The following is a 27,124-nucleotide window of genomic DNA, read 5'->3' as shown; positions in this document are numbered from 1 at the left end:
GGTAGTTGATTTATTGTTATAGCTCATGTACAGCCTGGACTTCCCAGTCTTGATTTAAAATAAGTTAATGTCCTCTAAACTGTGAGAATGCTCTGGAAATTCAAATTTTTAATACTTTCTGTTTTGCTGAATAAGCATTGAAAATGGATGTTTGGGCCAGGCGCGATGGCTCACGCCTGTAATCCCAACACTTTGGGAGGCCAAGGCGGGTGGATCACAAGGTCAGGAGATCGAGACCATCATGGCTAACATGGTGAAACCCCGTTTCTACTAAAAATACAAAAAATTAGCCGGGCGTGGTGGCGAGCGTCTGTAGTGCCAGCTACCCTGGAGGCTGAGGTGGGAGAATGGCGTGAACCTGGGAGGCGGAGCTTGCAGTGAGCCGAGATTGTGCCACTGCACTCCAGCCTGGGCAACACAGTGAGACTCCGTCTCAAAAAAAAAAAAGAAAATGAATGTTTGTGATATTCCTTTCGTTAGCAGTTAAATAGTTGGAAGAGAGACTTGCAGTGTGTGTTTCAGCATTTATTTATTGATTTCATTCAACAAATATTTACCACTGCCAGCTTACTGTGTGCCCAGCCCAGGGGCTCCAGCAGTTGCCAGGAAGGCATCTGCATGTCCTCCTGAGTCTTCTGTTAGAAAGAGGAAACACATGGCTCTCTCCTCTTGTGATTCCATAGGTCTTTGCCTAAACCAAAGGGAGAGTAATTATTACAACCTACTTGATCTTGTCATTTTGTATGTTTTGTATCCGTACCAATTTGTAAGTTTCCTGGAAATAAGGACCGTGACTTAATAAGATTTGTTCTTTACATGTCTTGAATGTTCAGCTTTACTCGTCCTGAATGTTCAACAAATGCTGGCTCATTGCTGAAATAAGAGATCGAAGCACGAGTGAAAGGATCAGAATGTCCACTGCATAAGAACAGGGATTTCTGTGGTGTTTACTGCTGTGTCCCAGAATCTAGTATTTTATTTAGGAAGTTAGCAAGTTTTTCTGGAGTATTACCTTATACTATGGACTGTGTTCAGCACTGGAGATACAAGTCTTAGACAAAATCATTCTTTGTGTAAGAAGACTAGACGTGTAAAGGAAAGATTTCCGATGAGAATTCTGAGTGACAGCCTCAGTATGGTGAGGTAGATAAAGCAAGAGAGGATCTTTGCACCTGCTGTTTCTCTACATCATCTGCAAGTTGGAACTCAGAAACTAGGAGTGTCTGGAGCATCTTTGCAAGGTGGGAAGGAGTCCATGGTGCCAGACACTACACAGGGTTGAAAAGATGCAGGATGAGAAAAGTTGATTAGCGTTGACAAGAAACCAGTCTGGTCCTAAAGGGAATATGTAGATAAACCTGCATCTTTATTCATATGTACTGAAAAACTAGCATACTATCACAGACTTACGTTCTTTAAAAAGCTCTTAAATTTTAGACACTTTAAATTTTTTTGTGTGTGTGAAATTAGCACAGTCGAAAAACTTAAGAAATGCTAAAAAGAAAGAACATAATCAAGTATGACTTTATGCTGCTTTGCGGAGAATGAGGCAAGAGTAGGGGTCCTCCTGGCTGGGTTGGAGTCTTGGCTTCACCACCTGCTGGCTCAGTGTGGTGAACACCTTTACTTGATCTTTCTGTGCCTGCGTTTCCTCATCTGTGAAATAGGGCGATGATAGCTCCTAAACCATAGATTAAATGAGAGAATACTTTCCCCACAGGATTAGGTAAGATAATGATTACATAGAATGTCCTGAGCACTGGGCAGGGCCAAACATTCCCTAAATGTTTGTTTTATGGGAATATAGGGGAATCCTATTCTTACTTTTGCCAAAATACTCTCTGCCTTGGCTGTCTCCCTCTCCCAGAGCGAGTAGAATAGGGGTTGGGATAGGATGGTCTTGAATGAGAACAAATTCTCGTGTGTACTGAAATGATGGAGTCTCAGTGCCCCTTTCCTGACTCTCCTGTGAGAGAAAGTCAATGTGGAGCTTGCCTTTTATTGGTTTGTGTCCTGTCTGTTATTTGGTGCAGTTAACTAACTAAAATTTTTGTTGTTTTAGCTGCATGAAAGCGGTTATGATGCTGGCAAAGCCCTGCAGCGCCTGGTGAAGAAGCCTGTACCCAAGCTCATCGAGAAGTGCTGGACTGAGGACGAAGTGGTGAGCGGGGACCAGCATTTGCCTTGTGCTCTGGGGCATCGGGCCACCGGCTTCTCAGTGTGTGACCTCCCTGCTGCTCAGGGAAAGAGACTCAAGCAGAAGCTTCAGTCATGCAGAATGGCTGTCCGTGGCAGCACCAGGCAGGAGGATGGGGCCTTCAGCCTCATAATTGTACAGAAAGACTTGATTTTAGTAAGATTAGACTTCATAGATGATGATGGGAAAGATTGTCCAGGTTTCATGGAAAGAAAGGAGAAATTGATAGTTACTCCTAAAAAAAGTTAATTCGAATTCGTTTTTGGTGCAGTCTAGCTTGTGATACCTCACTATTTAAAGACACAGCATGTTAAAACCCGTGGACATATAACCTAAAGTAGGGTTGGTGACTCGTCTTTTTTTTTAATCGTAATTATTTTAGAAAAGGGGGTCTCGCTGTGTTGCTCAGGCTGGTTTTGAACTCCTGGGCTCTATCAGTCCTCTTGCCCCAGCTTGTTGAGTAGCTGGGACCGTAGGCATGCTCCACCATGCTTGGCTTGGTGACTTGTTTGTATAGGGTTTATAAGACCCCTGACCTCCTAAAGGACATTGATTACAAGTGGGAAGCAGAGAGTTGATTAAATAAATACCGTGGATTTTACATATTGATTGTGTTGCTGTGGCCTGTTGAAAGAAGTGGGGAGAGAGAAATGTGCCCACAAATACGGCCTTGCAAACCCATGGGTTCCCATCTAGCAGACAGTTTTAATGAAGCTACATCTCCATCTTGTGACTCGTAAAAGGCATTGCTGTAAACGACTTACAGAATTCTTGTGCTTTTGCAAATATAGTCTTCAGTATGAATGTTACCGCTTGACATTTGCCTTTCAGGTCGAGTGAAGTTTAAATGAAGGCTGGCACTAATACACCTATTGATTGCAAGTTCCTCTCCTGTATTTAAAATATGCTAACAAAGAATGTTTAGAAATTGTATGTGCTTTCCTGATCCCGCTCTTTCATTGATTCAGCAATATTTACTGAGTGCCTGCTGTGCGCCAGGTGTTGTCCCTCCTTGTGAGTCTTAAGTTTTAAGAGGGTAGACCTTCGTAAATGAGTATGTGTCAGGGGATGGTGAAGCAGATGCAGAATAGGGTAATGAGGGAGAATCAGCTGGGTGGGGTACTATCTTAGCTAAGGGAGGATCAGGAAAGCCCTGGTAAGTAAGTGACATTTAGATGAGACCTTAGTGAAGTGAGGAGGGCAGCCTTTTGGATATTAGAGAATTCTGGGCCCTAAGGTGAAAGCATGCTTGGCATGTTCAAGAAGTAGGCAGGAGTGTTTCTCCAGCACAGCAAGGAGGGGATTGGTAGGAGAGGCGAGTGGTGGGCTTGTGGGAGGGGTGTCCCAGAGGGGGCAGATCAGGTGTGGCCTGTTGGCCTGCCGTCAGGGCGTGGTGATGTGCCCCACATGAGCAGCTTCTGAACAGAGGAGTGACTGGCTCTGACAGTGGGGCTCACTCTGGCCCCTGAGTCGGGTGGTCTCCGGGGGCTGCTGCACACGAGGCTGGGACTAGTGGCTGGGTGGTGTGGCAGCAGTGGTCATGATAAGAAGCAGTGAGATCCAGGCTGCACCTTGAAGGTAGAGAAAAGAGAATTTGCTCCTAGAATGGCTGTGGGTGAGGGTAGGTGAGGGCTGAGGAATGGAAAAAGCTAGGCGGAGCTGAGATGCACTGAAATGGCCCGGAGGGTTTGGTAATGGAGTGCTTGTTGAATAGTCCCTTAAGACTTTAATTTTATCAGACTTACGGAGTTGATGAAGCTGTTTAAAAAAAAAAAAAAAAAAAAATATATATATATATATATATACACACACACACACACACACACACATACACACACACATATATATATAAATCTTACATGATTAATAAAAAGAAACATCTTAAACATTTTAAAATATTTAGACAATGTTAAATTCAGTTTTGAGAAGTCATATTGATACTCTTTTTTTTACAGTAAGCCTCTTTATGTGAGGAGTGCATAAGAGATCCAATTGACAAGATTTTAAAATTCTGCAAAAAGCCTGTGTGGAAGAAACACATAAGGAGATGAAAAGGATGGAACAAGTGTATAGACTGTGGTCATTTAACCACACTTTGTGAGATTGCCTTCATTACTCTCAGCCTGGCCTCGGCAGCCCCAGGGCCTTGTCAGCTTGCAATCCGTGGCTGCTTCTGCTTCTCTCTCCCTCCATTCCTGGCCATCTCCTCTCTCTTCAGTCTCCATGCCCTTTGGCATCCTCTCTCTTTCCCCACCTCTCTGCCTCTTCTTGGTCTCCCACCCTCCCACTCCTCACTAATGCCTCCCAGCCCCTCGCCAGCCATGGCTCTCCTCTCTCCCTTCTTTCATTTCTCTTGTGACCTTTCATTCCCTCTGGAATTTTAAAAATACACAGCCAAAGTCCTCTCTTCCTGCTGAAGGGAAAGCTGCTTTCCTTTTCCTGAAGCGCCTGCTTGTAACATCAGGCAGCTGTTGATTGTCTCCCCATTGCTGCTACTTGGGGATTTGTAGCTGTGAGCTGAGAGGGAAGCCTTGCACATCAGAAACAGCCTTGCTTTATTTTGAAAAACAAAACATGACTCCAAAGTGGTGAATATTTTGAGTATGGAATAATGATCCTTAACTGCATACATCCGTATCCGTTTGGGGTCATTTTTATCATGTTTGCTTCTTGGTTTGAGAAATGTCTTGGCAGTCGTCCAGCCCTTGCAGAGCCTCAGGATCAAATGGTTCCCTTATGTGTAGGAAGTGAAGCTTCACTTTGAAAACCTCAGCAGTGAAGAAGAGAGACAGACTGAATAATTGAGAGGTTGAAGGAAGCTTCTGGTGAATGGATCCAAATCAAATCTTTGAAGAGATTTATGTGGCAACAAGGCAGTCCCCTCTTTACCCTCGCCTGGCTTTGGCTGTGAAAAAAACACCTGCTGTGTTCATGTGGCCCCCTTCTGTTGAATTTACCACATTTTCTCACTTCAGGAATCACAGGAATAAGCAAAACAAATGTGTCCCAGCTAACGTAAGTACATGGGCCTATCTCCCTTTTTTCCTCCCGGTTTTCTGTATACTTGGAACATTCTAATTATTTTTATTATCATTACTATTTTTTAAGAAATGGGGATCTTGCTATGTTGCCCAGGCTGGACTCAAACTCTTGGGCTCAAGTGATCCTCCCACATCAGCCTCTGAGCAGCTGGGACTACAGGCAAGCCACAGTGCCTGGCTAGTTATTATTAAACTTCGCTGCCACTGGTGTGTTAATTTGTTCTAACTACTCAGTGTCTGATCTGACTACAACAGTCTTGATGAATGGGTTTTCCTCGGCATTTACATGAATACTTTGAAGCAGCTGCTCCGTTAGAGGGTTGATGAAATAAGCACCCGAAGGTGTGAGTTCCCTGCTGTGCAGCGGACAGGCTGGGCCTCTGGACCCCCTGGGCCTGGCAGGCCTGCTGCTCTGTGAAGAAACTAACCTCTCGTGCCAGTGCAGAGCCTGCTCATTCTCCAGGCTCAGTTAGGTTCCTGGCCCATCCCTCGGATAGTGCTCCCTCTTTGCACTGTCTCCTCTGTGCACGTCGCTCACTGGCAGTTCATCCTCTGCCTCCTTGTGCTGACTTCTGATTCCCAGCTGTTTATTCCTTGCGATTTTATTTCCGAGTTGATTGTCCTCCAAGTTTGTAAACTTATTAAGGGTGAGGACTTAATGATGAAGATAATTTCTCTCCATATAAGAGGCTTGAAGAATGTTGATGACTCTTTGTTCAAGGTAATCCTTTTAAAAAGTTCTTCACTATAATTGAGTGTCTTCAATCCAGCATTTTAAAACTTGTAATTGTTAATAGTTATGAATCAGCACATTAGAGAGGAAAACTTCTAAATGCCTCAGAAACCAACCTTAAAAATTTTACTTTTGGAGCCTGGTCAACACAGCAAGACCTTGTCTCCACAAAAAATTAAAAACATAATAAAATAGTTGAACATAGTGCCATGTGCCTGTAGTCCCAGCTACTTGGGAGGCTGAGGTTGGAGAATCACTTGAGTCCAGGAGTTCAAGGCTGCAGTGAGCCGTAATCATGGCACTGCACTCCAGCCTGGGCAACGGAGCGAGACTCTGTCTCCAAAAAACAATAATAATAATAATAATAATAATAATAAAAGTACTTTTGGAAAAAGCTCACACATTAAACTCTTTCTTCTTCTTCTTCCTTCTCCTCCTCCTCCTTCTCCTATCACCCAACCTCTTCTTCCTAGGTCTTTCAGATAATCCTGAATTCTGGAGATCTTAGACCTCAGAATCACACAATAGGAGGCCTTTCATCTCAAACTCTCAGTTTATTTCTCTGACAATGTGCATGTATGATGTTCCTAATTGAAGTTGCTTTGGGGCTGAGATAATTTAAATCTTGAACTGAAGCCAAAATGTGCCAATTTCTGTCAAATTCTGTACTGGATACTGCAAATGAATTCTGCTTTTGCCGAGTGTCTGTGAGCAACACCTTGGTAGCCAGCCTGGGTCATGTCTTTCAGGCTAAGTAAACTTCGATCAGAGAAGCATTTTGGAAGAAATGCTAGGTCAGTTTGTGAAGCTTTAAATACCAAGGTATGGGCAAGGATGGAGCCAAAGTAAATGGCTGCCTTCTGCCTCTGAGAGTCACATTGATAGTTAACTCGTTTCACATCTGTTATGCTAAAAATACTGTTCCTTTTCAAGAAGTCATCAATTGGTAGAACTTAGGAAGATAAAGAGGAGGAAATACAGATTAAAACATTTAAAAAAAAAAAAACCCACACTAACAAAACCCTAGATTATTAGGTTTTTAATTAAACATGATGAACACATTCAAATATAACATAAAGGCCCCAGGCTGAGCTGTACCTAATCGAAACAGATTAAGTCACCCTTCCATGCTTGGGTAGTTATTAATTCTGTTTATTTATGCATGCGAGCTGAAGGTAGCATTTGCTGCTGTTGTGTTGGTGCTTATTGCACTGGGATTCCGTTGCCGCCTGATGCGGTGCTCTTAATTAGCATTCAGCTGTTGATTATGGAAATACTGGGGATGCTAATTGAATTCTTTTTAAAATTCAGGGCCTGCATTTTCCTTGTGGAGTTTGGTTTGACTTGCAAGGTTGTAAGATTGGGTGCTCCACTGAGCTGTGCAACTCACTCTTCTCACTCTTTGCTTCCTATCCACTTAACTGTGTTTTGGTTTTTAAAATTATTTTCATGTTGAATTAGCTTTTACCGCAGCAATCCAGGCGTTGCACCTAGTGAAGGTTCTGTTGCTTAGCATGTTACTACAGGATGTTTTTATTTCATCTTGGGTAACTATAGCTTTTATCTTGAAATACACTACCCATTAAATATTTTATATCAATTTTGATGTAATACATTGAGGTGAACAACTTAGATACAAATAAACTCTGAGATTTTTATCCAAAGATAGTTAATCTGTGGTGGTGATAACCTTAATTGGCCATGTACATGGATTTATTTACAAGTTCATAAATTTTAAAACATCTAAATCTTCCTTCAATTTAAAGCTCAGTCTATCATAAATATAAATGAAAATCTTTCTTTCGAAATTGACATGAGATGGCAAAGTAATTTTCTAAATATTTGTAATCCAGTGAACCCGTGCGGCCAGTCAAGGAATTACTTACACAGAATACACACAAGTATTTGCATCTTCAGATGCCTTTGTTATGCCCTTTTTGGAATGTCTGCTTGAGGAAACATTGTTTTCATTGTTCACTCTTCTCAAGCCATGCGTCTGAATGTGCCAGAAGACAGAGCTGCTTAGTGGGGCAAAAATACAATGAATTTTATTTACTGTTTGCGTGGCAGCTGAGGAAAAATGGAATTCACAGCAAAATCCCAGTTAAGGTCCAGTAGCAGCAGGAGGTTGTGGAGGTGAAAACAGCAAAGAGGACAATGACAAAGAGGCTCTCAGAGCTTGTAGTTAATGGTTACATGGATTTCAGATACTAATAATTTTGGTGATTTTGTTTTAAAATTTTACATCCACAATATAGGGGAAGGCTTAGTTATATTTATTTTAGGAATGGTAAAATTTCCAGAGTTATTGACCATTTTATGTAGTCATTCAAAAATGATGATAGGAGAGTCTTGTAGGTCATCTAGTATGAACCTTTTCACTTTCTTATTCTTTTTAGGATTTTGTGCAGATTTTTTTTTTTAAATTGTTAAAACAACATCCTAAAATCATTAAAGGCAATTTAAAACCTCACCACTAACACATAGTCTCACAGTGTCTGGCTTCGTCGTCTCACTTGCTGGCTTCTTGCTCTCTTCTGGTTTTTGTTTATGTACGTACGTGGTTTTATGTCATTGTCAACTTATGTATGCAGGTTTGCATACCTGTGAGTTGAGTCAGAACATTGAAATTATATTTCTAAAATTATAACTTGAAAATTTTTACAATTCATTTGGAACCTTTACCATTAACCCAAAATAAAGATACAGTGTATCTACTGCATCACATAGTAGGTATTTAGTACTTTTTAAATTGAATCACAGTAGGATCTCATTCTACTAACCACCCTTCCTCCAGTTTTAAATGACATTGGTACTGTTTCTTATGAAGAACTAAATTTGTATATGAGAGTAGGAAAAACAAGAGAAATAGAAATGTTGATATATTATACGTATGTACATATTACTCCATATTATGTATTCTTAATGTGACCTATAGTAAGAATTAGCCCTTAATATTAAAAAAGAAAAATGTAGATTCAAGTGAGATTTGCCTAAGATTTCAACTATTAATAAAATTAGACTATTTTTCCTATGGTTAATTCCCATCAGCCTTTGAACCAAACCCTTGCTTATAGAAGTCAATAGTATGGATAGAGTGGAGTTTATTTTCAAGTCCTTTCGGAAATGAGACAGCAAATTAAAAATCAATTATATGCACAGGAAAGTTGGTGTAAGGCAGTCAATTCTGTCAATTAGTTTGCAGAAAGATTCTACTGTTTAACAAGCTCTAAAGAAAAATGTATTTTTAAAATCCTTTAGTAAATGAAATAGGACAAGCATTTTATTAGAAAGGAAGAGATATTTCAAAAATGTATTTCAGTAGTTCATGTCAGTAGAAGTTGCCTCTGGGATAAATGTACAGATTCAACTGTGACCTTTCCATTCACATCCACGGCTCACTACTTTCTAGGCTTTCTCTTTATGCTATGGTCAAAGAAATTAATATGCCCATTTTGCTCTTTGTGTTTAGCAAGATTATTCTTTTCTTTTTGTCTTTAAGCAGTACGTTGTTTTAAGTTCATCATCCCCAGCCCTACTTTTGGATTAAAAAAATAAAAGCCAGCATACCTTGTGCTGTTCTTTAGGGCTGTGTGTGTGCACGCGTGTGCATGTGCACACATCTGTGTTTAGGCATTCGGGCTATACAGAGACCTGGAAAGTAACCCCACATTGAATACAAACACACCTTAAATTATTCCCGGCTGCTTGGGATAATCTTTTTAAATCGAAGAGTACTTTTGATGGTATATTTTTCATTTTTGCTTGAGCGGCGAGTAAGGGGAGTAATGGGGGGAGTCTTCAGCTTGAAAGATTAATAAATACTAGAGCAGTGGGTTATTGAAGCCATGTTTCCATCTCATTTTCAAGGGTATGTAAAAAAAAATGGAGATAGCATACACTTTCAGCCACTCTCTATCATCTTTCTCTGTTAATTTAAAAAATGAGAACAAGGCACAAGGGGACTTGAGAGATTGCATTTGTTCTCCCATAGACAGAGTGGTTATTTTATAAATGAAGAGGATGGAAAACCCTTTTCTTGTGCAGTTTCTTAGCAACAGAATTGGAGTCAATTTTAATGTGTGTGCTTAGCACATTCTACATATAGTGACATTAGAGTCTTACATTTTTACAGGTGAGACATACTACACTGGTAACTGGAATTGAGTGTTGGGAGAAGGAAACAGGAAGTGAAAAAATGAGAACCCTACCATGAGAGGAAGTCATTCATTTAAAGCTACCTCCTCTCTCCTGACATACTTCTGTCTTCAATCTAAAGTCTCCCTTAGGCTGGGCGCAGAAGCTCATGCTTGTAATACCAGCACTTTGGGAGGCAGAGGAGGGGAGATCAACTGAGGTCAGGAGTTCGAGACCAGCCTGGCCAACATAGCGAAACACTGTCTGTACTAAAAATACAAAAATTAGCTGGGCATGGTGGCGCATGCTTGTAATCTCAGCTGCATGGAAGGCTGAGGCAGGAGAATCACCTCCCCGGGAGGCAGAGGATGCATTGAGCCGAGATTGTGCCACTGCACTCCAGCCTGGGCGACAGAGCAAGACTCCATCTCAAATAAATAAATAAATAAATAAATAAATAAATAAATAAAAGGTGCCCCGGAGTGGATGGAGAAGATGAAGTCAGAAGGCCACCAGGATCTTAGACCAGAGATGTTCACTCCTATTTTGTGCCTCACTGTTAAATTACATTATCAAATTAATGAGGAATTCTTGAGGACGGTTCTGTTTCCTCCTAACAGCATATCTCCCATAACAGTGTTTTTACGGCTTCAGTTATGTAGGGCTCTGAGTCATGCATTCCTCTGACTTCTGCAGCCTCTCATTGTGTCAAGATTGAAGCTTTTTTAGTAACTGGATTAGACAATATTTACTACGTATGTTTACTATAAATTCAGCATTTGTGAGAGGAGCTGTTTTTCCTGAGTAGAAGCAAGAAAATACCTAGAAAGAAAAGTGTACCTACTGTACACACAATTGGAAACTTGTTTTGAGTGCCTCTTTTGCTTCAGATGGTGCGCTGGGGCTCACAGGGCCTGCCGAGGTGAGCAGCTGCTGCCAGCTCTTGGACAGGGAGATCAGGAAGTGTGCTATAGAGGAGGCTTATTTGAGAGGACCTTGAAGGATGGATAGGATTTCACCGGGCAGAGTTGACAGAGGTTAATTGGAGAACAAGGGCTAAAAGAATTTGAATGGTTGGTTAGTAGCAAGTTGCCCAGTTTGGATGAAGCTTATGGGTAGGGGAGGATGTGAGGTAGCTAATTCAGAGCCTCCCACTTTTGATTGAGAAGTTTATGTTTAATTCAACAGGAAACGAGGAAAAATTACATATTTTTGACTGTGGGGAAGGATAGGACTGGAGCTGCCCTTGAAGACCAATCTGGCAGTAGCATTGGAAGAGTGGAGGTGGGCTGAGGACATCTTGTGAACTTGGCTGTGCATTAGAGTCATTGGGAGAACTTGAAAATGCCCCAATGCTGGCCTGTACCCTAGTTAGTCAGCATAATCCCTGGGGTAGGACGTGGGCATCCAGGCCCTGAGAACCACTGGACTGGATCAGGACTATGCTCCTAGTGAGAGACATTGAGAGCTGTCAGTGCACAGCAGCACTTCACACTGTTAGATGCACGCTGGAGTCACATGAGGAACTTTAGACACACACAGAGACTTGGGTCCAATTTAATTCATCTGGGATACAAGTTTCCAATGTCCCAGGATGTTAGGACACTAATATGCAGCCAAAGTAGGTGGAAGATTGGGCTGGAAAATTGATGGGAGGTCAGGATGTTGAGGCAAGGAGTATTTTTTGTTTTTGTTTTTGTTTTGTTTGTTTGTTTGTTTGTTTAGAGAGGGAGTTTCGCTCTTCTTGCCCAGGCTGGAGTACAATGGCGCAATCTCGGCTCACAGCAACCTCCACCTCCCGGGTTCAAGCCATTCTCCTGCCTCAGCCTCTGGATTAGCTGGGATTACAGGCATGTGCCACCACACCTGGCTAATTTTGTATTTTTAGTACTTTTAGTTTCTCCATGTTGGTCAGGGTGGTCTCGAACTCTAGACCTCAGGTGATCCTCCCGCCTCGGCCTCCCAAAGTGTTGGGATTACAGGCGTGAGCCACCATGCCCGACTTTTTTTGTTCTTTTTTGAGATGGAGTTTTGCTCTTGTCACCCAGGTTGGAGGGCCGTGGCACAATCTCAGCTCACTGCACCCTCTGCCTTCGGGGTTCAAGCGATTCTCCTGCCTCGGCTTCCTGAGTAGCTGGGATTATAGGCACGCGCCACCACACCCAGCTAATTTTTGTATTTTTAGTAGAGACGGGGTTTCACCGTGTTGGCCAGGCTAGTCTCCAACTCCTGACCTCAAGTAATCCACCCGCCTCAGCCTCCCAAAGTGCTAGGATTACAGGCGTGAGCCACCGCACCCAGCTGAGGTAATGAGTACTGACTGCATTGTTGAAATAACGGATAGTTAAGCCCCAGGCTGCATAGAGAACATGGGAAACCAGTACGGAAGTGGTAGAGGAGTTGAGGGACACAGTCAAGAAGAGGGATATTGTGGAGATCATGGTAGCTGTGCAGTAAATAGGGAAAGTCTGTAGTTTCACATCTTAGGTATGGCTACCGGTAGATGGTTAGGCTAGAATAAAGAGCACCAACAATGGTAGACACAGACTAGAAGGGCCATGGGCAACCTTTTCCACGTTCCTGAGAGTGCTGTCAAAAGGTAGGATAGAGGAAGAGACTTAGCTAGCTAGGAAGATACTTTGGTGCAGGTCACAGGATAAGGAGGAGATGGGTTTGGCAAGTGGTTGACACTGATGGGGGAACCTGGATGGGCATCGTTGATGAGACGGTGAGACAGGATCGCTACTGTTGACAAAACTGAACTTCTGTTCCTATAACTGGAGGGGTTAAAAGGGATTCTGTGTGGATCTGAAAGTGAGAAAGTTGCAGCAGGACTCGGGGGTTGGGGTATGAGGCCATTTGGAGAACTGCGTTTGAGAGGACAGTAGGTCTCTAAGGGACGTCCATGTGAGGCGTCAGTTGGGATTTGCTAGGGTGAGCATCTGGTCAGAAGGATGTCTAGTCTGGACTGGGCTGGGAATACAGGAAGGGCTGGGAAGGAAGGAAGCATGTGCTATGCTGGCCATTTAGGTCCCATGGAGAGGGAGGTGCGGGTTGCCTCCACACGCAGCTCTGCTGGGTGCTGTGCTTCTCAATGGCTGTTCCTTGGAGCTCCTGGCTCCTCAATGGGATCACTAAATCATTAACTGGTAAATGGAGCCAACGTGCATTAACATGGAGAGGTTGAAGGTGGAGGAAAGGTGCGAGGAGACAGAGTTTTGTGAATGGACGACTGTGTAGAACTAAGATCGCAGATTTGAGTGTTGGCTGTAGAATATATTCCTGCTGTTTTTCTCCTCAGTCACTCAATGAGTACTGACTGTGTATGAGGCACCTTCTCAACTCTGGGAATAGAAATAACCATGGAGGTACTGTTCTTATGAGATTTGCATTCTAGTAGGGACCACAGACAAATAAGCAAATTAACTTAAATAAGATGAATTCAGGTAGATGCCATGAGGAGGATAAACTAGTTTTGCCACACAGAGACTGAGTAGGGTAGAGGTTGTATAGCTATAAAAGTGCCTCCTTCAGGGTAGAAGGAGCTTCTCATTCCATGTTACTATTCTCTCAAGTCATTCTGAGTAAATGATACCACTGATCACTCATGTCAGTCAAGAGTGATCTGTGTTTTTCGAGAAATTCAAATTACTTGACCCCCATCCAATAATCTTTGTGGTCATGTTTCACAATTGCCTATAAACTGCTCATTGTTAGGACCTGCTAAATAAATGTCTTTAGGACTCAATAACTTTCAGAATTTAGAACAGATTAAATTTAGCTGAAAGGAAAGACGGGACCTCTGCTACGGAAGTGCAATCACGTAGTGGTCTTTGACAGAGCAGTCTATGCGTTTTTCATACCTAGATGTGCATTTTTCAGCATGAGGGACACAATAATAGAGTATTTTTAAATTCTAACAATATTCTTTCAGGTTTTTTCGTGACATTTTGGATTGGGGAAAAGATTAGAAGAGAAAGGTCTGGTTCTTGTTAAAACTTTTGCTGATAATCTTGTGTCAGCTGTGGATGAATACTCCCCATGGCCAGGAGAAAGAGAACAGGGAGAAGTTGGAGCTGAACCCAAAATGGGGCTCTGTCTAGCCGACAGAGTTCCCTTTAAATGTCACAGTCGTTTCACTTTCTTTGATGCTTCCTCAGTGTAATATGTTTTATCCAAATAGGCCAAAGAGCCAAAAACAAACAAACAAAAGACATGAAGGAGCTGGATGTGTGGATAATTCATTTCCTCTCTGTAAGGAACATTTCTTTGATCCTTTATTAGGCCACAAAATGTTTCTGCCTGCCGTTAGCCATTCTTGACTGTGTTGAGAGGCCCCGCCAATCCCAGCTGGCCTGGAGTCAGAGCAGCCTGATCTTCCACCAGCCTGGGAAGAAGGCCATAAAGGCCGATCTCGTGTCTCAGGGCTGTCCCCAAGTTAACCAAGCGAAAGAGCTGCAGTGCTGTCGTGTGAGGTTTCGTACGTGAGGTTTCCTGTGTGAGTGGTGTGACATCGTGTCCGGTCATTCTTCAGTTTGTGATTTTTTTCAAAAACAAGAAATTCTGGTTCTTCCTCCTTTTTTGTTTTTTGTTTTGTTTTGTTTTTTTGAGATGGAGTCTCGCTTTGTCGCCCAGGCTGGAGTGCAATGGCGTGATCTCGGCTCATTGCAACCTCCGCCTCCAGGGTTCAAGAGATTCTCTTGCCTCAGCCTCCCAAGTAGCTGGGACTATAGGTGTGTGCCACCATGCCCGGCTAATTTTTGTAGTTTTAGTAGAGATGGGGTTTTACCATGTTGGCCAAGCTGGTCTCGAACTCCTGACCTCGTGATTTGCCTGCCTTGGCCTCCCAAAGTACTGGGATTACAGACATGAGCCACTGTGCCTGGCCTTTTTTTTTTTTCCCCCTTTTTATTCCCTTCCCTCACTTCTACTTTTTTCAGATAACTCTTCATCTATCTGTGGAAAATGCAGTAATTATTTTCTTTAGAATATTTATGCTGGGAAGGCAAAAGTGTTGGTAAAACCGCTTTCTGGTTGAGTCTGTGCCTTAGACCAGTTGCTGTACCTTGGGAGAGTCACTGGTCCTCTCACTAAGAAATGAGAGTAATAATAACGATAAATAGTCCTCTTCGAGGTGGCTCTGAAAGAGCTGAGATCCGGCCACTGCACTCCAGCCTGGGTGACAGAGCCGTCTCGAAAAAAAAAAAAAAAAAAAAGATACTGATAATAGGAAACGTCATCGGAGAAACATTTATTAAATGCCTCTCATGTGCAGAAGCTTCCAGATGGCCCTGAACAGGAACTCCTCACCTCAAGGAGATGATGTTCTAATGGCAGTGGTGGACTTGGATGCCCAGAACATAGTGCTGGGCAGAATGGGGAAGTTCCATGGGGTACACAGAAAGATGGAAACACAGGAGTATGACATGACATAGGCATGAGATAGGAAGGAAATTTGTTTAGAGCTGCAGCAGTGGTGAGTGGAAGTACTCAGGAATCCAAGTCAGATCACCCCACACAATAGCGGCTCCGCAGACCACAGAACTACCCTGTGAGGAGACAGAGAGAGTGCAGGATGTATTCGGAGAAGCAGGCAGGGCCTGGCTCGAGTTGGATCTGGAGCTGGGGTGGCAGATGCAGGCAAGTGCCACACACACACCTTCTGTGTCCATTGCATACATGGTTAACACAGCACAGCCTCCACTGGAGCTGAAATGAAACCTTAGAATCCACATGCTTGGTAGATTTTACCTCTGCGTAAAAGTGGGGTTCCTCAGGCAGCAACCTTTGCTGTTCTGCAGCCTCCGCTGGTGATACCCAGGCAAACAGGGTCTGGAGTGGACCTCCAGCAAACTCCAGCAGACGTAGCAGAGGGGCCTGACTGTTAGAAGGAAAACTAACAAACAGAAAGGAATAGCATCAACATCAACAAAAAGGATGTACACACAGAAACCCCATCTGAAGGTCACCGACATCAAAGGCCAAAGGTAGATAAATCCACGAAGACGAGGAAAAAACAACGCAAAAAGACTGAAAATTCCAAAAACCAGAAAACCTCTTCTCCAAAGGAGTACAACTCCTTGCCAGCAAGGGAACAAAACTGGATGGATAATGACTTTGACAAATTGACAGAAGTAGGCTTCAGAAGGTGGGTAATAACAAACTCCTCCCAGCTAAAGGAGCATGTTCTAACCCAATGTAAGGAAGCTAAGAACCTTGAAAAAAGGATAGAGGAATTGTTAACTAGAATAACCAGTTTAGAGAAGAACATAAATTATCTGATGGAGCTGAAAAACACATTAGGAGAACTTCGTGAAGCATGCACAAGTATCAATAGCCGAATTGATCAAGCAGAAGAAGGGGTATCAGAGATTGAAGATCTGCTTAATGAAATAAAGCGTGAAGACAAAATTAGCGAAAAAAGAACGAAAAGAAATGAACAGGCCAGGCGCGGTGGCTCAAGCCTGTAATCCCAGCACTTTGGGAGGCTGAGGTGGGTAGATCACAAGGTCAGGAGATTGAGACCATCCTGGCTAACATGGTAAAACCCCGTCTCTACTAAAAACCCACAAAAAAATTAGCTGGGCATGGTGGTGGGTGCCTGTAGTCCCAGCTAGTCGGGAGACTGAGGCAGGAGAATGGTGTGAACCCGGGAGGCAGTGCTTGCAGTGAGCCGAGATCGCGCCACCACTCCAGCTTGGGTGACAGAGCGAGACTCTAAAAAAAAAAAAAGAAATGAAACGAACAAAGCCTCCAAGAAATATGGGACTATCTGAAAAGACCAAACCTATGTTTGATTGGTGTACCTAAAATTAACATGGAGAATGGAACCAAGTTGGAAAACACTCTTCAGGATATTATCCAGGAGAACTTCCCCAACCTAGCAAGACAGGCCAACATTCAAATTCAGGAAATACAGAGAACACCACAAAGATAACTTCTCGAGAAGAGCAACCCCAAGACACATACTCTTGGATTTACCAAGGTTGAAATGAAAGAAAAAATGTTAAGGGCAGCCAGAGAGAAAGGTTGGGTTACCCACAAAAGGAAGCCCATATCAGACTAACAGCGGATCTCTCTGCAGAAGCCCTACAAGCCAGAAGACAGTGGGGACCAGTATTCAACATTCTTAAAAGAATTTTCAACCCAGAATTTCATATCCAGCCAAACTAAGCTTCATAAGTGAAGGAGAAATAAAATCCTTTACAGACAAGCAAATGCTGAGAGATTTTGTCACCACCAGTTCTGCCCTACAGGAGCTCCTGAAGTAAGCACTAAAGATGGAAAGGAACAACTGGTGCCTGCCCCTGCAAAAACACGCCAAATTGTAAAGACCATCAACACTATGAAAACTAACACAAGGACAGAAAACCAGACACCACATGTTCTCACTCATAAGTGGGAGTTGAACAATGAGAACACATGGACACAGGGAGGGGAACATCACACACCCAGGGCCTGTTGGGGGATGGGGGTCTTGGGGAGGGAGAGCATTAGGAGAAATACCTAATGTAGATGATGGGTTGATGGGTGCAGCAAACCACCATGGTACGTGTAAACATACGTAACAAACCTGCACGTCTGCCCATGTATCCCAGAACTTAAAGTATTAAAAAAAAAAGTGAGGCTCCCACCCCAGGTGGTTGATGATGGAAGACGATTGTCTGTCTCTCTTGTGCAGTTGGTTCAGAACCAAGATCACCTCAGTAATTTCCTGCTCATGAAGATTAGTTTCTTCAACCACTGAGCATTGGGGCTGGCCCATCTGCATGTGTAGATAGATGATGGCTTAAAAATAAGGAAAAAAGAGTCCAGATGCTCGGGTGTGGTGTGGGTATGCGAGAGTCCAGGCTGAAGTGACAGAATGCAAGGTGCCAAGCACTTTAATTGGCACACTGAGGAATTTGTGCTTTTTACTGTCCTTGAATAGAGCCATAGTCAGCTATGGAATTCAAATAAAAGTCTGTACCTTGGTGGAAGAGCAGTTACATACTGCAAGATCTTCCATGGTGCAGCCTGTCTTGGTTCAAGAAAGTGTTTTCAGTGACCCTAGTTTGGTTCTGTTAGGTGAAACCAAACTAAATATAGCTGAGATGTGGAAGCATGCTTGGTACCCCAAATAATTTATGGGTCTTCCTTTAGGTAGATACAAAGCTTAAAAAAATGTTTTATCCCTATGAAACCCCTAAAAGAATTTTGCCTAAAAGCACATACCCACTCCCAAATTTAAATTGACCTGTTTTGTTTTGTTTTGTTTTGTTTTTTTAAGTACAGTGGCTCCATCTCACCGCAAACTCCACATCCTGGGTTCACACCATTCTCCTGCCTCAGCCTCCCAACTAGCTGGGACTATGGGCGCCCGCCACCACACCTGGCTAATTGTTTTGTATTTTTAGTAGAGATAGGGTTTCATCATGTTAGCCAGGATGTCTCGATCTCCTGACCTTGTGATCTGCCTGCCTCAGCCTCCCAAAGTGCTGGGATTACAGGCGTGAGCCACCACACCTGGCCTTTTTTTTTTTTTTTTTTTAAATCATAAGGATGTAACTTCTAACATTACAAACATTGACATTTAAAAGTAAAATTGCCCCATCACTCTTTTAAATATTAAAAGTGAATTTTAAATACCATAGTGATTTATGCCCCTTATCATCTTTTTTTTTAAATAAAGAAAACACGTTTAATTGGCTCACAGTCCTATAGGCTGTATAAGCATGACACCAACATCTGCGCAGTTCCTAGGGAGGCCTCAGGGAGCTTTTACTTAAGGCGGATGCTGAAGCGGGAACACCACATCACATGGTGGAAGAAGGAGCAAGGGGATGGGGCTGCCACACACTTCTAAGCAAACGGGTCTTGCAAGAACTCACTCACTATTGCAAGGACAGCACCCAGAGGATGGTGCTTAAACCATTCATGAGAGATCCACCCGCGTGTTCCAGTCACCTTCCACCAGGTCCCATCTCCAACATTGGGGATTACATTTCAACATCAGATTTGGGAGGGGACAAATACTCCAACTATATCATTCCATTCCTGGCTTCCTGCAAACCTCATGTCCTTCTCACATTACAAAATACAATTATCCCTTATCAATAGTCCCCTAAAGTCTTAACTCATTCCAATATAAACTCAAAAGTCCTAAGTCTCATCTGGGACAAGGCAAGTCCCTTCCACCTGTGAGCCTGTAGAATCAAAAACAAGTTATTTACTTCTAAGATACAATGCGGGTATAGGCATTGGATAAACATTCCCATTCCAAAAGGTAGGAATCAGTCAAAAGAAAGGGGCGCATTGAGCCCAATGCAAGTCCTAAACCCAGCAGGGCAATCATTAAATCTTCAAGCTCCAAAATAGCCCTTGACTCCATTTGCTACATCCTGGGGGCAGTGATGGGTGGGGGGCCTGCCAAGGCCTTGGGCAGTTCCACCTCTGTGGCTTTGAGTGCCTGCAGCTTCTCCAGGCATACAGTGCAAGCTGCTGATGGATCTACCATTCCTGGGTCTGGAAGACAATGGCCCTTTCCCACAGCTCCACTAGGCAGTGCCCCAGTGGGGACTCTGTGTGGGCCCTCCAACCCCACATTTCCCATCCACACTGTCCTAGTAGAATATCTGTGTGAGGGCTCCATCCCTGCAGCAGGCCTCTGGACTGGGATACATCCTCTGAAATCTTGGCAGAGGCTGCCAAGCCTCCATCGCTCCTGCACTCTGTACACCTGCAGACTTAACACCACCTGGAAGCTGCCACAGACCTCTGGCTTGCACCCTCTGAAGCAGCAGCCTGAGCTATATCAGAGGCCCTTTGAGCCAAGGATGTAGCCAGAGGGGCCTGTGGGAAGCAATGTCCCGAGGCTGCAGAGGGCAGCAAACCCCAAGCCTGGCCCTGGAAACCATTCTTTCTTCTTAGGTTTCTGATCCTATGATGGGAGGGGCTGCTGGGAAGGTCTTTGAAATGCCCCAAAGCCTTTCCCTCTTTGTCTTGGATATCAGCCCTTGGCTCCCTTTTAGTTACGCAAATATCTCTAGCAAGTGATTGCTTTACAGCCTTGTCTCCTGAGAAAGCTTTTTTTTTTTTTTTTTTTTTGAGATGGAGTCTTTCCTGTTGCTCAGGCTGGAGTGCAGTGGTGCAATCTCGGCTCACTGCAACCTCTGCCTCCTGGGTTCAAGTGATTCTCCTGCCTCAGCCTCCCGGATAGCTGGAATTACAGGCGAGTGCCACCATGCCTGGCTCATTTTTTGTATCTGTAGTAGAGATGGGGTTTCATCATGTTGGCCAGGCTGGTTTCGAACTCCTGACCTCGTGATCCACCCGCCTCGACCTCCCAAAGGCGTGAGCCACCACGCCCGACCAAAAGCTTTTCTTTCTTTGCCACATTGCCAGGGTGCAAATGTTCCAGACTTCTTTGCTCTGCTTCCCTTTTAAGTATAAATTCCAACTAAGTCATTTCTTTGTTCCCACATTTGAGTTAAAACCAGTCTAATGTTGCATCTTATTCTTTTCCCCCTTTAATTTTTATTTCCATTCTACTTCCCCAGGGACTTTATACTAAGGTGATACATTTTATGCTTGAAAGTCTAGTGTCAGATTCACCTTTAGTACTACTTCCTGCAACAAAAAGTGTGTGTATTGAAATTGGGTGTATGGTTATTTCCTTTAATAATAAAGCTAAGTATAGAAGAAACTTTTTTTCAAATTATGATTATTAGAGCACAGTTGATGAAAACAACGAAATATTGTAAATGTTGATATAATTTTAATTTTTGCTTAACATTTATTGGAAATACATTGTATGGGTTTTTTAAAAACACATAAGTGCCCAGAAACCTTGTCTACATGAGTAAGTAGATGGGAATGATGGTTTTGTTACAGTGTCACTCAGTTATTTGAATTCTTTCCATAGTAATGCCAAAAGTATAATTTGTCATCAGACTGATTTTCTGTAATCTATCAGATGACACTTCCACTAGGACCTCCTTGTGTTTTGTTGAAAGCAGAGCATCAGAAAGTATCTGACTTGTGGAGTCTTTCTCATCCTGACCTCAGAGCTCGGCACTGTGTCAGCACCAGTGTCAGTGTTTTAAATTGTCCCCTTGTTCAGTGCCCCTAGGGCAATGCTGCCCGGTAGCCTTCCAGATGGGAGCAGGGGAGAGGAGGCTGCCTTTGTGAAGTGAGAGGGGGGCAGTGGTGGGGGTAGAAGAAGAGAGGCTGCATCCCCTCACAGGAGCGTGTGCCTTCTCAGGCTGATGGGTTGTCGGAAAGAGAACATAGGAAAAAAATGTCTTTTGTGTCCATACATACCATTTTGCGGAATATGGTCTTATACCTCTTATATGCCAGACCCAATTCTGGGCACTGGGAGAGTCAAGGAAACCCAGGCCCCTATAGGAGCTGGGCTAGTGGTGTAGAGAGGGCTAGTTTGGAAGCTTAGGGCAGGAAACCGGGCTGCACATTGCGTTGGAGATTGAATGATGAGAAACTTGTTATCCTTGCCCTCCAAGGGTTTATCATCTGAGGTCACATGATAAAGCAAAACAGCCCCCTCACCCCCAAAAACAAAAAACCTCCCAGAACTGAAGAAAACCCTCTGCTAGCTCTTGTTATTGAATGTGTTCATAGAGTACTTACATTACTCTGGCATACTTTCTTTTTTTTTTTTTTTTTTTTTTTGAGATGGAGTCTCCCTCTGTCACCCAGGCTGGAGTGCAGTGGCACAGTCTTGGCTCACTGCAACCTCCGCCTCCTGGGTTCAAGCGATTCTCCTGCCTCAGCCTCCCTGAGTAGCTGGGACTACAGGCGTGCACCACCACGCCCAGCTAATTTTTTATTTTTATTTTTAGTAGAGACGAGGTTTCACCATGTTGGCCAGACTGGTCTCAAACTCTTGACTCTTGACGTCAGGTGATCCGCTGGCCTCAGCCTCCCAAAGTGCTGAGATTACAGACGTGAGCCACTGTGCCCAGCCTTTTTTTTTTTTTAAATAAGATGGAGTCTCACTCTGTTGCCAGGCTGGAGTTCAGTGGCGTGATCTCGGCTTACTGCAACCTCCGACTCCCTGGTTCAAGCGGTTCTCTTGCTTCAGCCTCCTGAGTAGCTGGGATTACAGGCATGCGCCACCACGCCCAGATAATTTTTTGTATTTTTAGTAGAGACAGAGTTTCACCGTATTGACCAGGATGGTCTCGATCTCCTGACCTCCTGTCCGCCTGCCTCGGCCTCCCAAAGTGCTAGGATTACAGGCGTGAGCCACCGTGCCTGGCCATAAACCATTTTTAGAAGGAGTTAGGCTTTACCAGACTGCCAAAGGGTCCATGGCACAAAAGAGATAAAGAACTGTGCACTCAGTGCTGGCCCCTTCCACATACCACAGATAGTTTCCAAAGTCCAAGATGACAGTTTCAATACAGTGGTTTCATGGAAGGATGCTGGATGGTGTTGGTGTTGGGCAGAGTATTACTGGCTTGGTACATGCACCATGGGTATTTTTTGTTTGTTTGTTTGTTTGTTTGTTTGAGACAGAGTTTCACTCTTGTTGCCCAGGCTGGAGTGCAATGGCACGATCTCAGCTTACTGCAACCTCTGCCTCCCAGATTGAAGCAATTCTCCTGCCTCAGCCTCCCCAGTAGCTGGGATTACAGGCTTTTGCCACCACGCCCAGCTAATTTTTTGTATTTTTAGTAGAGTTGGAGTTTCACTGTTTTGGCCAGGCTGGTCTCAAACTCTTGACCTCAGGTGATCCACCCACCTCGATCTCCCAAAGTGCTGTGATTACAGGCGTGAACCACTGTGCCCAGCTCACACAATAGGTATTTTAAATGTTGCATTAGACTCTCAGACCTGTTATTGTCCCGCATTATCCTAAGGATGCTGCTATTTCCTGTAATCCCGTTTACAGTCAGGTATCAGGGAATCCACCTGGAACTGCCAAGGGGTGTGGTTCCCAAGGGTCATCGACCTTCCTTGCTCCTCCTTTCCATCTCTGAGGGAGAAAACTTCCATTGCCTCCAGATTGTGTTTCAAAACAATGGAGAATGTTCTTGGTTTTATTACTAAGTAGTCTTGACCTCTAGCTTCATAGTTATTGTTTGCTTTGTTTCTTTAACATCTTGACATTCATTATTTTCTTCCTGGTGCTTTCTTAGGCAGTTGATTCCTCCACGCACCAGCTCCCCTGACTTGAAAGCTGCAGAGATGCATTTAGATCAGGTTTCTTGCATGCTGCCGGCTTTATCTCATTTACAGTATCGCATTTCTGTTGCCATACACTGTAGGATCTGGGCCTCCCCACAGCTTTAGAACAATTAGTAATTGAACAGGAAGTGTGTTTTTATTACAGTGGCCTTTTGATTTTGATTTTACAATCATGTAGTGTTTAGCAGAGAGCAGAGGTGGGCAAGTGGCTCTCTCAAACACATTTTTGACAGAGAGAAGTCTGTTGTTTCAGCCACTTGGCTATCTGTCAGCGGTTCTCAGACTTCCCCCTTGTGTGGGTTGCCTGGCAACCTGGGGCTGGAGCAATCAAACCGTGGCCAGTGCTTCTCCAGCCCAGATTGGGAGATGATTTATTGGTGGAACTGTAAGTACAGTAAACCCAAGCCTCAGAAATGGACCCTTTTTCTTTTTTAAACCAGGAGTTTATAGAAACCATATCAAGGCAAAAAGAGAGAGAGGGAGAATATCAGTTAGAGAGCTTTGTTGTAAACATTTTAAATAATAAAATTAGGGCCTGTAATGAGTCTGTTATTATCCAGATATGTATAAGTTAATATTTTTTTCTTAGTTGGATTATTACCTTTTTTTTTCTTTAACTATTTTACTGGAACACTCAACATTTTAAAAGTTAGTATTTTTAAATGCTAAATTTGAGTACTTGTGATACCATCAGAGGTAAACTGAGGCCTTGGTAGAATCAGACGTAGAATCAGAGCCCAGCTCTCCCAGGTTTAATATAGTGAGCACAAAATGCTGATTGCTCTTCTCACAAGTTTTCAAAATTAGCTAAAAAATTCAAAGACCCAGCCGGGCGCGGTGGCTGACGGGCATCACAAGGTCAGGAATCGAATCCTGCTAACACTGAAACCCCGTCTCTACTTGCTCTTCTGAGGCATGGCGTGAACCCGGGAGGCGGAGCTTGCAGTTTCAAAAGCCCGGGTGACAGAGTGAGACTCCGTCTCAAAAAAAAAAAAAAAAAAAAAAAAAAAAAAAAAAAAAAAATTCAAAGACCCATCTATATGGGAAATCCCTATACCTTGTGCTCCATTTTGCTGTGAACCTAAAATTGCTCTAAAAAATAAAGTTTATGAAAACATTTTGAAAATGCAAAGATTCTGCCTTACCATATGCTGTTGTAACAGATGTTTTAGTAGGTCTCTCTCTTCATATATGTATGCATCCTTTTAACTGAAAACTATCCTATAATTTTTTTCCTATACGAGTGAGATCTGGCTGGGCGCAGTGGCTCATGACCATAATCCCAACTCTTTGGGAGGCTGAGGGAACAGGATTGCTTGAAATCAAGAGTTCAAGACCAAGCCTGGGCAACATAGTGAGAACCCTGTCTCTACAAAAAAATATTTTAAAATTAGCTGGGCATGGTGACTGACACATACCTGTAGTCTGAACTACTTGGGAGGCTGAGCCAGGAGGATCATTTGAGCCCAGAAGCTCCATGTTACAGTGAGCTGTGATCATACCACTGCAGCCTAGGTGGCAGAGCAAGACCCTGTCTCTAAAAATAATAATAAATAATCATAAAAGTGAAATCTAACAGCTCTTGTTGAGATTTCTCCTTCATAGCATCTCAGATATCACAAATGAGGATGAAAAGGACTCTATTTCTGGGGACATACTGTATGAGGGTAGGGGGAGCAGCCTGGCTTAGCAGTAACCTGAGCATTTCTTTTTGTAAAATTTTAGAGAAATATTTTGGAACTCAAACCCCTCTGCATGCAGCCCAGTGTATCCAGCTGTGTATGTAAATGAGCTATTAGTATGTTTGTATTCCTTATAAATATACAGATCTAATCTGTTTGTGTGTGTAATTTACACACAGCTGTGTTCATGCTTCCGTATTACCAATATTTTCAGCAAGAGCGAGGTATCATGGGAGCGCTGTTGTTCCAAACAAAAACCAGCAGCATAGCCTTGTGGTGGGGCCCATTATCAGCCCCTGATCTTGGGACCCTCCCTTGGGGGACTCTCTTGAAAGTCACAGCCGCCCTGCATGGGGATAGCCATCCTGCATGGGGTAGGTGGGAGACCAGAATACCTGTAACAGAAAATAAAACAGCCAGGCGCGGTGGCTCACACCTGTAATCCCAGCACTTTGGGAGGCCAAGGCGGGCGGATCACGAGGTCAGGAGATTGAGACCATCCTGGCTAATACGGTGAAACCCCATGTCTACTAAAAATACAAAAAAATTAGCCGGGCATGGTGGCAGGCGCCTGTAGTCCCAGCTGCTTGGGAGGCTGAGGCGGGAGAATGGCATGAACCAGGAAGGTGGAGCTTACAGTGAGCCGAGATCGCGCCACTGCACTCCAGGGCGACAGAGCGAGACTCCGTCTCAAAAAAGGAAAAAAAAAAAAAAGAAAAGAAAAAAAATAATGACCACCTGTTAGACAGGGATCTGCATTATGACTGAGGTTTGGCTTTTGTCATTGAAATGCTCCCTCCACCCCCACCCTGGACTACATTTCCTAAAGGGGTAATTGATTTTCCTTTCTTCTTTGAGATCATTCTTTAAATGAACAGAGTCAAATTAGGAACCCAGTCCCATGTTGTATTGTCATGAAGGGGAAACAAAATCCAGGAGCCCCTTCTCTGTCAGGAGCTGACAGAAGGCCCTGGTGCTCGTCGGGGTCTTCAGTTTCCCTTGTTTGGGAAGTGGGGCAGATGTTAAGAACTTTGGCATTTGGTCGAGTTCTTCTGGAAGACAAGTTTTACGTAATTTGAAATAACAGCCCTATGTGATTTTATTTTAGGAATGTATGATATCATTGCCCATGATTCTAACAGTATAGTTATTTTGCCTCCCTAATAGAAAACTTGGAGTGCTTTGGATGATTTAGTATTTTACAAAAAAAGAAGTTAGGATTATTCTAGACCTGTGCTTTCCAATATGGTAACCACTGGTGTCTTGTGGCGATTATTCTAGACCTGTGCTTTCCAATATGGTAACCACTGGTGTCTTGTGGCTGTTGAGCATCTGAAATGTGCTGGCCCAAGTATAGATGTGCAGTCAGTGTAAAATACACACTGATTTCAAAGACTGAGCAGGAAGAAAAAGAATGTAAAATATTTCATTACTAACTTTTATATTGATTACATGTTGAAATGATAATATTTTTGATCTATTGAGTTAAATAAAACATTTCAATTAACTTTACCTGTTTTTTTTTTTAAATATGGTTACTGGAAAAGTAAAACTTACATTTTTGGCTTATATTTCTATCGGGCAACCACTGGTCTAGATTCCTTTAATTACAGTTTTTGCAAAAGGTTTTCTCGCTAAGGATTTCCACTTTTTTGTTCCCTTGTAACTTCTGGACAATCCACATTTCTTTTTTTAGCTTATTTCTCTTTCCTCCTGTGTTGAGATCTACTTTGCCAAGGAAAGGTGAACATTTTAATGACCTACTTAGGAGCCACTTTACAGGGGCATTTATGTAGAGACTGTAGGGTGATATTATAGGGAGGGAAAGAGCCTCCCATGCCCATTTGGGTTCTGTCATGAGTGTTGGGTTATTTTATTTATTTATTTATTTATTTGAGATTGAGTTTCGTTGTGTTGCCCAGGTTGGAGTGCAACCTCCGCCTCCCTGGTTCAAGTGATTCTCCTGCCTCAGCCTCCCAAGGAGCTGAGACCACAGGCACACGCCACCATGCCCGGCTAATTTTTGTATTTTTAGTAGAGATGGGGTTTCACCATGTTGGCCAGGCTGGTCTCAAACTCCTGACCTTGTGATCTGCCTGCCTCAGCCTCCCAAAGTGCTGGGATTACAGGCATGAGCCGACGC

General features: G+C 43.3%; 1 protein-coding gene across 1 annotated transcript in view; it reads left to right on the top strand.

The window, feature by feature from the left end:
• RERE (arginine-glutamic acid dipeptide repeats) overlaps positions 1-27,124 on the top strand; it is a 392,536-nt gene that overhangs the window by 282,335 nt on the left and 83,077 nt on the right. The window contains 1 exon segment of the mRNA XM_050787836.1: positions 2,063-2,161. Within this exon segment, the coding sequence (XP_050643793.1) occupies positions 2,063-2,161 (99 nt within the window).

Source organism: Macaca thibetana, chromosome 1 (genome assembly GCF_024542745.1).
Source record: "Macaca thibetana thibetana isolate TM-01 chromosome 1, ASM2454274v1, whole genome shotgun sequence".
Lineage (NCBI taxonomy): Eukaryota > Metazoa > Chordata > Mammalia > Primates > Cercopithecidae > Macaca > Macaca thibetana.
Note: the sequence above shows the minus strand (reverse complement) of the source record. Positions and strands in the feature narration are given on the sequence as shown.